Source organism: Anser brachyrhynchus, assembly GCF_964034855.1.
Source record: "Anser brachyrhynchus genome assembly, chromosome: 3".
Lineage (NCBI taxonomy): Eukaryota > Metazoa > Chordata > Aves > Anseriformes > Anatidae > Anser > Anser brachyrhynchus.
Genome location: NC_137696.1, coordinates 42,710,941 through 42,723,112, shown reverse-complemented (window position 1 = coordinate 42,723,112; position 12,172 = coordinate 42,710,941). Strand labels below are relative to the sequence as shown.

At 36.5% G+C, this 12,172-nt stretch overlaps 1 protein-coding gene across 3 annotated transcripts in view; it reads left to right on the top strand.

Moving 5' to 3' along the window:
- Positions 1 to 12,172, top strand: part of SDCCAG8 (SHH signaling and ciliogenesis regulator SDCCAG8) — a 121,129-nt gene that overhangs the window by 72,589 nt on the left and 36,368 nt on the right. For all 3 annotated transcript variants that reach the window (XR_013949141.1, XM_080586760.1, XM_080586759.1), the window contains one exon: positions 3,504 to 3,635. Coding sequence is in view for 2 of the 3 variants with exons in the window: in XM_080586760.1 (XP_080442886.1) it covers positions 3,504 to 3,635 (132 nt within the window). In the remaining variant the exon portion in view is untranslated. The remainder of the gene's footprint in view (positions 1 to 3,503; positions 3,636 to 12,172) is intronic.

Sequence of the window (12,172 nt, the reverse complement as noted above, 5' to 3'; positions counted from 1 at the left end):
ACTAAATACAGGCTTTCTGGTAAATCTAAACTGAAATTTTCATGTTTATATGTAAGCTGGAACCATTTTTTGTGAGCTAGCCCCTATATAGGATTAGAAAAACTTCAGAAGGACAATGTCAGATGAATTATAAACCCCTCAAGCTGTGCAGAAAGAAGATAGTGTCTGGGAAGGTTTTTGTATGCATAGGCATGTTTAAAAATTTTTGTTGATTTCTTCTTCGTTATTTTGTTCTTTTTTTTTTTTTTCTCTGTCACTATCTGAGTTTCTAGGTTGTGGATTAATGCTTAACACTGCCCACTGTGTATTTGTGATTTGCGTTTTGTAATTAAGGGGAACAATGGGAGTCCATTGGGTCTCGTTATATATAATGGTTGGTTTAATTTGTTTCACTTCTATCTTGTTAATTGTAAATTGATCATTAAGATTTGAATTCTAATCTGTCACCAGGGTTGTGAGTATTGAAGCTAGAGCAATGATCCTGGTTTTAATCACTGATGATGAGAAACAAATTTTATAATTTTGGTACATATTGCAGTTCATATATTTTAACACTGTATTTTATGGTGTTATAAATATTGTTAAATGACTTTTAGTGTAGTTTTACTGTTTGGACTATAATGTATAAATTATATTACTGTTTTGGCAACAGTAGGCATCCAACTGTGTGAGTTTAATTGAAGTAAAGAACACACACCCGGCTGAACTATTTTTCTGCATGTTTGGTTGACTGCAGTTATTGCGCTCAGTACCAGGAGTAGCGTGTTTGCTGAGGGTAGCTGTACGAGGATGTGCAGCAGAGTCTGTCTGCAGGATGAGTCATTAAAATTATATGCAATGATACTCATTGTGATAGCAGAAAATATTTTAGAGCATATATGTAATTGCTATAAAAGTAAATAATAAGTTTTAAGAGCAGGAAAAGACAATACTTTAAAAAGCACCGTGCTGTGAGTCCAAGTGCTGCAATGCAAAAGACGGTTCAGAGGAGTAAAGGCAGTGTTGCCACTTTCACATTCAAAAATCAGTTCATCCTAAAAATATCCTAAGACAGACTTTAAATTGTGGCTATTTAATATTTGCTCGTTCTTTGCGTCTAATCTGAATGTTTCGGTTGAGCTTGGATTTTTATTTTTCCAAGATTTTCCCAGCAAGAATGGTGGGGTTAAAAACTTAATTTGGTTTTTTTTTACATAGTAGTTGAGGCTTTCATTGTAGATGGCTGGATCCAGAAATAGAGAGGTTTTTTTCTGTGGTTGTTCTCCCGGCATCATCAATGATTTTGAAGATAGCCCATTCCTAATATGATGGCTTATGAGCAAAACTTCAGTGTCGTGAAATACGTGAATCTGAATGTTCAGATTCTTAAATATTTGAGTTAGAAGGGCCATTCTCTAAATTTTTTAACTGGAATGGTGTGCTTTTTATCGAGTTCCTCAACTCAACAAAATTCTTCAACTCTTGTAATTATGTTACAAAAGAGATGTAGAAGAGAACACAAGTAACATGGTTCAAAGCATCAGGCATTTAGAGCTATGTATTAGAGATAAGAGATCATGCTACTCATGTTCTCAATGAATTCAGCGCTTTCTTTTGTTCCTTTAATGGTAGTTTTCAGTAGTGTTTTGGTTTTGGTTGATTTGAATCCCCTGGTCTTCCCAGAAAGACTTCCTGCACCTACAAATGTGCTGGAAGCAAGCAAGTCCCTTTAAAACTTTTAGATTTTTACCTCTTTGAAGTTGCTTCTGTTGTTTCTGTGAATCAGAGAGACACACGTAAATGCAGAAAAAGAAGCAGGATCCCACGGTTGGGAAACCCTATTAACATGATAATCTATAGTATTCCCACCAGGCAAATATTGTTGTTGCATTTTCCTGGCAAAAAAAGGATTGCAAGATGGCAGATGAGTTTAATCCCTGTTAGCACTTGCTTGGGCTCTGTTACATCAGGTCGCTGGTGAACTGCTTTGCAACAGGCCTTTGCTTTTATCCACTGATTGTCTCTCATAATATCAGTATCAAGAAAAGACTGCATTCATCCTGTGTGATAAGAATTGGTCCAACTGACAATATTTTTTGATGCTGACATTTCACAGCTATCAGTATTTCTGTTAAAAGGCAAGAATTAGACTTCAACTACCACCCTATAACAATCCTGACCACTGTTCAGGCAGCCATCCAGGAAACTCTTGTGCATTTAAGTTTGATGTGAATATCTGTGTGATTCTGATGTATTTTTCAGTGATCCTTAATAGAGCTGTAACTCTGCACATAAATCCAATTGTATACAGTCTTCTTCCAAAGTTGCCCTTGCTAAGTTCTTTCAGATTCACAGATGATATCATGTATTGTTCTCCATTTAAATATGAAAAGATGATGTTGTCATTTCCAGATTTGACTTGTCAGTGTAACAACATGTTTTTGAAGGAGGAGTATTCCATTCTCCCTGCACTTTGTTTTGTTTTTCAGAATGTCAGTTGTTGTTGCATTCTGTAACAGCCAGGAAGGTAAAGTCTCTTCGTTCTGTAACTGCAGCATATTTAAGTTGATGATTTAAAGATATCTCCGAAGCTTTTTAACCTCAGGATCTGGAGTGGCAGATGCCATAAAACAAATTTGCTTGCTTTTGATTCTTACGTTCTGATGGTATAGCAGATTCTGACATGTTCTCATTAACCTTTTCCAAAGAGTTAGACTGTACAAGTGCATAATGTATATTTTATCACAATTTTATCTGAGATCTTTTCCCGATATTAAGAAACAGCTCATGCCTGTTTCTCCATGGGCTGATGGTTAGAGATGTAGCAAGTAACAGTCCCAGGTCATTCGTGGATCTGGTGTCTCTGCTCACCCGTGAAGAATAAGAATTGCTAGAAGTGACTGATTTTCTTAAAGGCTGTGCTGAGTCTTATGTAGATTAGAGTATGTCTGTATGATTTGTACCTTGTTTTTTAAGATGTATTCATTTTCCTCTTGATGTTTTTTATCTGTGTAGTGGTATTTGGGCATGTTATGTTAATAAATTTTCTAAAACAGTAGTATTATTGAGAGTTCAACCTGTACAGTGCAATAAGGGTTGAACAAGTTTTTAGTAGCTATATTTAAAATTAGATGTTAGCTTTTACCAATAAAGAACTTGAAACTTATTGTCAAAATGCTAGACAAATTTTTGCTTAACAGGTATAAATTTACATTTATCGATGATGTTTAATATTGGTGCCTAATGTCAAATGACATGCCTGTTTAAATTCAGCTGGAATAAGCATAGCCAACCTCTGACTGAGTAATTGCTACTGACATATTTCCCAAATACACTGCAGCATCATGTTCTTCCACCTTAAGATTATTTGAAATAGTTTCTTGTTTCTGTAAGTTCTAGTAATAGCCTGTTTATGCATTATATATACATGTATGAAATTTTATAAATGCTGAAGCCACATATTGATGGCACGCTGCAGGATGAAATCTGACAACATCCATCATCACTGTGTTTTACTTCTGTAGATCTGAAGTCAACCAGCTTAGTCAGGAAAAAGAGTATCTTCATGGCAGATTGGAGAAGATGCAAAAACGGAATGATGAATTGGACCAACAATGTATCCAGCATGGGAGAATGCATGAGAGGATGAAGTCGAGGTAGGAGGTCCTGTTAATCTGTCAGTATGTGGTATGCTCTACTGTACCTGTTGTGTTTTGAACATAAAAATGGCACTAGATTGTTTGAAAGTAATGGTCTTGCTTTATGAAAATGACCACCCGTTACCCCTCCTCAAGCATTCTGTGAAGTTGTTGGCTTTTTTTTCATAACATCTTTCGCTTGTGCCATTTTGGATAAATAAAGGAAAAGCTTGAACAACATAGTCTTCCAAAGAATTTAAGCCTAGTCCATATGTGTGTGGGCTGCTTCGGCTGTTCTCTGCTCTAACTTGGATGAATTGTCTTACCGTATAAAAAAAAAAAAAAAAAATGCTGGGGGATTAGAAGAGGGGAGGCTTCAGTAATGTGAATGTAGACTACAGATGTGGATTCTGTAAGGCCATGTAATATGTTCTTCAGTATTGCCATTTTACCTTTATCAATAATATTTAACTTTTATAAACAGAAAAATCTTTTTGAAGGTCTTAGTATCCAGGGAGCTATTAACAGCTTCCAGGTGCCCCTAGCCTTTTCAGAGGGGTGGTGACTCCAAGAGCTGGGAGCGGCTACCGCAAAACTCGTGGGGGGTATTTCCACTGATAACCAATGACTGTTCTGGCCAGAGTATCCAGACTGGTAGTGTCTTGTCCTGTGATTTGTGTCAGATAGCCTTAAAGATCACTGGGGAGACTCCTCTTCTTGGTACCAGAAAGCTCATCTGTGCCCTCTCGCTCTTTTTTCCACTCCGTATTCAGGCACCAAAGGTTGCTGAGGCGTGGTTGGGGAGGTAGGAGAAGATAAAGCAGGGAAATGGCAACTGCAATCCCAGTCAACCAGGTGACCAGTTGTCAGCAGTGAAAGGCAGAGTGCAGTTAAAGCTCATTTAAACTAGACAGTCCTGACTATACAACAGTTTGTTTGCTCTTCTTGGCCACTGACCACCTGACAAGAACAGAGCTTGCATATACTGAAGCATCCAGTCTTGTATGCTCACTTTTTTCCAAATATTGACTTTTTATCTCCATCTCTTCATTATCTGTCCATCCATATTAGCACCTTTTTTTTTTTGCACTCTCTCTGCTTTCTTTTCAGTCTTCCAAACCCCATTCTTTCCTCTTCCTTTTCAGATTTGTCTGAACCTCATCCTGTTCCGCTGTAACACAGAATTACCATCATTTTTTATAGCTCAGAGAACAAAGAAACTCAAGATACTACAATTGTGTCCCTAGTCTATGTGACCACATAATTTTTCCATTGATCTCACCTCTTTCTCCCCACCCACCTTTTTTTTTTTTTCTTTTGTGTGCGGTAGATTCTTAGCATTTGGGGGACACATGCACTGAGGACTCTGTTACTTTTAGGGGGGGAATATAAATCTTTTTCTTTTTTTCCCTAGCTGTTCCCCTGTAGCACTACTAGTATCTGGGTGGATATGAGAACTTTTTGTGAGTCTTTTGGAGAGTCTTTCCTCTATGTAAGAGCCAAATAGACCTACTGGAAAATGTTGCTTGTTCTCTGCTGCAGCAGCAGTGACTATACACTAGAAAAGATTAAAAGCATTAATCCAGAACAGAAAAGTGGTTTGAAAACAGAGTGGTCATGCTGCAGGCAGTGCCCTACCTTCTGCTGCTGTTTTGATGATGGCAAGGAGAGAAAACAGGACAGTGATGGTGTTTGTCGTATTTAATATTTTAGAATATTTAAATATGGCAGAGATTATCAGGCATTTGAACCACTGACAGTGTACTTTAACAACGTTTTAAGAGGGGATTCCTTTAACATATTTTTAATTATGATCTTGCACTGTATTTATTTAAAATCCAGGTAATTAATGACAAGGCTTATATAATAAACAGCTTTAAAATTTCAGTGTAATCTGATTTTAGTTTCCATGTGAAAACTGTGATAGGTTTTCAGTATCAGTTCCCTATAAATCAGCTATGAACTACTCAGTTTTAAGTGAAGAGAAAGGTCTTTTTCAACCTTAATGATTCTACAATTCTATGACTTCCACCACATAAAAAAGTGATTTTTCTCTTCTGATTTTTGAAACTAGAGATCTGACTATGCTATATAGCAATAGAGAGAAGAACAAATACTGATGTGCTTTGCCTCAGATTTCAATCCATCACTCAGATACTAATAATCACAATTTTAAGGATGATTATTTCTTGTCACAATTATTTGCTGCCCATTTTTATGCAGCTACAAATAACCCGGGTGATCTTGCAACAAAATCATGTGCAGTGGGTTCCTACCCGATTTCCTATCTGCTTTTATTCTGCCTCTCTTCAGAAAGTTTCTGGTAGCAAAATTAATTTGACTTAATTTTGGACTTAACATTTGCATTTGAATAATAAAAATTGTGCCATTTGTACCTAAGAAATCTTTGTCACTACTTCTGTTCTGCTATGAGAGCATGAAGGCCCTGCTGTAACTATTTTGTGGAAGGAATGAGATCTAATTGATCAATCGGAATTCATTTTGAAGCAACAATGTTTGGACAGTTTTGATATTTACACTGCTGAAAATGAACAAGATAACTCTTTTGCCATTCCCATCTTTCAGTCTGGCTATATGCTACATATGCATATTGTCTGGAATGATATAAGGAGGTTTTAAAGGAAAGGATTGCTTTAAGTTGCAGTCTTTAAAGGTGATTTTAAATTAGTCTTTTCAATGTAATGCATTTATCCATCCCTTTCAGTGTTTTTGCTGAGTGAAATGCAGTGTTAAAAGAAGTATATGTCCATCTAAATGACACAGAGGATGCATGCTATTGGAGCAAACTTATATTGAAAGGTGCAGTTTGCAGGACTATGGTGACAGGTTAAGACTGCAGTGGAGCTTCAGAAGAGGTGTTCAATTAATGTCGTTAATCTAGCAACCCTGAGGATCTTTGCTTTAGATCTGTGTATGTTTTTTTACGTTAGTTTATTCTTGTTTTGATATTTTTGTAGCTATGTGCTTTTCATTTTAGACAGTGATCTGTTTAACTAAGCACATTATCTCAAAAGTGTTAGGTAGCACGGCATAGGGCTCTGCCAGTGGAAATGAGCTGGTCAGTGTGGGTGCCTTTACAAGGCTGAATCTTGGAAAAATAAAACGCCTGTGGTGTAGCGAAGAGCACATTGATGTCAATTTTCAACTTGAAAGCCAATTTTATGATTAAATTACTCAAATTCCCATTCTGTAGATGTGTGTTCATAGTAGAAATGAGCAATAGTTTGTATACTTATGTGAAGTATAAGGCTCTTCCAAAATATTGTTAATAAAACATAAAACCGTAGGCTTCTAAGTAGTGTTTTCAGAACTAATTTTAACTCAGTTTAGTAAATGGTATTTAGGGCTATAAGTTTTTCTGAAACTCCAATTTTGGTGATTGGAGTTGGTATATTTTGCTGTGGGTGCTCACTGTTCGATCTATGTAACATTAGCAATGCATTTTATGCAACGGGGTAAAACTGGGGCTTTTTGCTGTGGTAATTTGGGGAGGCAATGGTAGTGCGTGTGTTATAACTGTATTTTTGGTAGCTAAAGTTAAAAAGGAGAGCCTACAGGACTGGCAGTTTGGGGCAGATGTGTGTCTATTCCTCAGGCATCAGTGGTTGTAAGTTAACTATAAAAATGTTACAACCATCTGTGTAACAAGACGGCAGAGATCTGCTCTTGCCTGTTACTATAAATAAGAAGGAGATTTGTTTGACTTCATAGACATTGGATTTATAAAGACTATATGTGTCAAATTGTAACTACGTGCCATGTTGCTGAGATGTGTCTGCAGCCAACTACCTGGGGTGCCTTCCCCTTCAGACATGGTAGAGGAGTGCAGCAACTGTGCTGAAATGTCTGTACAGCACAAGATGTCACAAATTATATTTGTTTTCCACCTATGGGGAAATGTATGATTCTTACGGATAAGCTTATGTGGAAGAGTGGCTAAAATGGATCCTTAAGTGGACCTCTGTAGGAGTTAGGGAGAACAAATGATATTCAGTTCAACAAGGATTTTAATGTTCTTCCACCATTAATTTTATTGTTGTTGTTAATAGATATAATAATAGAGATATATAATAAATAATAATAATAAATAATAGAGAGATTGCATATGCATGAGAGAACACAGATTTATGAGAACTGAGACGTATATTGAGATTATACTAGCTATTTCAAGTAGCTGATACATGAAATCATAAGAGCTGGTTTGCTGTCACTATTACAGTCTGAAGAGAGATTTTGGGTTTATTTAGTAATTCTTCAGTAGAACAATTGATTGAAATTTATTTCTTGATAACTGAAGCTAATAAATTGCACTGCGTATTTTACATTTTCTTTTTAAAGATCATGTATGCCTTTTTGTTTTTCCAAGAAATGATGATGAGCGGAAAAACTCAGTTCTGACCGTTGCTTAAAAGACTTTTATTTTTCTTTCAAATCCAGTTTGTTCTTTGTTGAATATATTGTCTTCCTTATTTTCGTCATACTGATAGGTTAGTATTAAGTAATAATGAAGCAATTGTTACTTTCTACTCACTAGATTAAGCATCTGTTCTGAAATGCAGTTACAGAATAAAAGATGCATTAAGTTGTGGCTTTTTAGTTTAAAAGGCATTTTTTATATTGAAAATAGTGGTAAATATATGTATTGTCCATAACATCTTTGATTATTAGAATTGCCTCAGTGTTTAAATAGCAGTATGCTTTGCTTTTTTCTGAGCATCCTTATTCTTCCCCACGTATCTTTGGTGTGGTTTCGCTGTAACAGGATTGCTCCAGCAATTGAAGAGAGAGTTGTTTGTGTAGCCTTTCATTCAGTGAGGTGGTAAAAAGCTTTGTGGTCAATGCATTCTGCATTGCAGTGCAGCCAGATAAAACTCTCAGCTCTGTCCAGAATTTGGGGTTATCATTCTTACTTAATTTTTTATTGCTATTTAATAGACTCACATTTTAGGTTGAGAACTGTGTACTCCAGAGAAGTACTATTAAGAAGTGATCTACAAATGTTGTGTATATGCACACACACATACATAGATACGTGTAGAAAATCCTGTCAGAATCTGAAAATGTATTTGGCTTTTGATTAATGTGTCTAGATGTTTTAACACAGTACACGTGGTCTGGAATAGGAACTAGATGTTCAAAACTCTCCCTCCCTCTTTCTCTCCAGGTCACTGTCTACTTAATTTTTTCCCTTCTTTTTATAGGTGTGTGTATATACAGCGTGTATGTATACCCATATATTTATATAGTTTTACATGTATATTATATGTATCAGTATTTCCATTCTAAATAGTTAACAGATTGTGTAAGATTATATAAGCTCCTGAATACTCTCTTTAAAGATTTGTTCATCAACTACTTGACCAGTATATACATAAAGCAAAAATTATCTTAGTTGTTAGAAAACCTGAAAATGTGTGCCAAGAATAAAATACAGAGTCTTCAGAAAATGCTGCAAAATAGAACACAAGTCAGTAGTTACCTTTCTTGAGAAGTAAATGGCAAGTAGAGGGAAATATCACACACAATTTTCAGATAGAAGTTTAGGGAACATAATAATGTTCTGTAAGATGTATTCTAGGTCACTGAGTTCTGTGTTCCTCTACTGCAGCTATTAGTGAATCTATACATATATTATATATTTGTTATATGTATAATAATTCCTTTGGGACTGTATTGGGCTCCATTGTAAGAGTCATCAGGCTTCATTGCTCAAGTTGGTCAAGGGTTTCCAGCACCATTGGTGTACTGATCAGGGCCTTTCTTATTTTCCATCTGCATTTATTTGTGGCCAGCTTGTACCTATTTTTCCTTGAGCCAAAACTGGTGTAAGTAGTTCTTTTGTTCTGTTTTTATTTTATCTGCACTGTATTTCTAGACAATGGTTGTACCCATTCAGTCCTACTTTGAATAATAAATGAAGCCTTTCTCTTTTGTTCTTTTTACAATAAGCTTTTCTTCTCCCTCCATTTTCTGGTTGTTGATCTTTTTTGAATATGGGCAATCAGAACTGTCTGCAGGATATTGGAAGAAGGCATTTGAATGTCTTGGATGGTGGAATTAATATGTTTACTGTAAATTCCTTGACTGACAGATCCTATGATCACATCTGCCTTTCTTACAGCTACGTAATACTGGCAGCTGGTAATCCATCTCTATCCAAGAAGTGCATCCAGGACCTCTTCCTCACAAGTAAATCCAAATTGTTAGCAGAGACTTTTGCTGTGAACTAAGAATCCATTAAGTCTCCAGCGTAAGACTTTGTACTATCAAATTTCTTCTCATTTCTGCTGTTCCATTCTTCTGAGTCATCTTTTTCTTTCTGTGCAATGTCCCAGACCTTCTCTAAGCTTATGACATCTCTTAAATTTATCAGCCCACTCCCACTTTTTGTGCTGAGTCGTAATTCAAAATATTAAAAAATCTGCTTAAACTCAATGAGAAGAAATTCTTAGATTTCTTCCTTAGCTTCAGTTGTTCCTATTGGTTGTGCTCTTTGTTTTAGTCAGTTACTTACCAACAATGACTAGTTGCTTAGTTAGCAATTGCTGATGTGGCATGATATATAATGGTTTGCTTAAGTTAATGTAGGTAAGATTTATTACATATCCTTTATTTAAAAAATAAAAATCAGCTGTCAGAGAAATTAGGGTTGATGTGACAGTATCTGTGTGATTTGTGTTTCAGTTTCTCGTGTTTTCCATTTACCTTTATGTCCCTATTTGTTCTTTTTCCTTCAAAATGTGTAGTACACTTTTCATGCATTTGAAGTCACATTAACAGGCCAATAATTACTGAATTACCTTCTTCTAAGGATTAGTTAATGCTGCATGTATTTTGATTGCTTAGCAATGTAGTCAGTGGAGAGGGGAAGAGTGTCTGTGTTCACTTTGCTTATCAGGACAGCTGGTCACCACAACTTCAGTGTTTTAGAAAATGGAGAATAATATCTGGGATATTATAAACGGGGGGATAGTCCATGCCTCAAAGAAAAGCTAGGTGGAAAAATAGCCAGGTTTGCTTGCTTCTCTGAACAGCTATCAACACTCTGGCTAACACCCCTTCTGTGAAGGGTCTGGTAATTGTCCACTCCTGTGAATATCTTCAGCTCGACTGCTTTGATGTGCTCAGCCTTCTCCAGAACAGACATGAGGATAGTTCTTATTCATGCCATCAACTTCTGGGAGTCGAAGCCTTCAGCTCACTAATAGTAAGCTTGTGCTCTTGTCTACCGGGAATGTAAAAAGCCCTGAAATGTGTGACATAAAACAGCACAACATAAGGTTCCAGGCTGTTCTTGTTACTTTCTGTTGTCAGCACAGTTGCTGAGTTTCAAATTTAAATGTTAATTTAGCATTAACAAAGAATTCTTGATTCTCTCCTCTGAAATGGAGGTGGATAAAGGTGATACTTTTAATAGCCCAGCCCAGACTCCCCTTGATGTGTCAAGATCTAGAAATGCTTTGCCCCATGCAGTGCATCACACTGATGTTAGAAAAGGCACACATTGCAAGCCTACCCATGGCCTTCCAGTGAAAATCTTTTTTTTTTTTTCCTCCTACAATTGCTTATTTGCTACAAACTTACATTATTTATTTTTTTTTATATTAGTTGGGAGTTGCTTCTGGTGATCATATACAATCCTTCTTGTGGTAATCCACCAATTACACCTTAACCACCACCATATCTTCCTCTCGATATACTTTGCCTTCAGTGCCTGGTAGTAGCCCTTCAGGTCCACTACAGTAGACCAGTCTTCCCCACCTCCCTCACCAGTTCCCCAGAGATGTGAAATAAGAAGTGAGCAGGATGGATCCAAGCGCACCTTTGCCAGCGGGTTCATAGAAGCATTGTTGTTTAATGGCAAGAAACAGCACCAAAACACATCACAGTTCATTGAAAGCATCTGCTAAAAGGTATCCAGAGCAACAGAATAAAGTTTTCTACCCAGGATAGTACCCTTCCCAATGAAACTCTGGAGGACAACCCTCCCCGTGTTCCTTTAGCAAGTCTTGATTGTTTAGACCATCTAAAAAGTAAATTGCTGAAATCCCTGACGGTTACAGTCACCTTGTTTTCTTCTATATTGTGTTGCATCTGCATTTTTAAAGTTCATTCTTCTGTACTGTATTTCTGTGATATCCATGTGATATGTCAGAACATTCAGAAATATATTTACAAGTAGTCACTGTGAGACTAACACTATGCAGTAGATCAGTGGCAACTACGCAGTTGGGATATTTAATAGTAATTGGGATCTTTCTATTGGGCCTTAAGTGAACTCACAATACTTGTAAAATCTAACCATTAACCCATTTAAGCAGTAGCAGATTCTATTTTGGTTTTGCTCTCTGTGTATAACTCTCAGATTTTCAGACTAAGGCTATTTGAAATCCTCTGTTCCCATATAATGGGGAAGTGAAAACAGACAAATGAATAACATTCAGAAGGCTTTGTGTGACATGAAAATTTACCACTGCCATAACAAAATCTATGCACCTGCCTGCTTCCAGGGTTACTGTTGAAGTGAAGGAGAC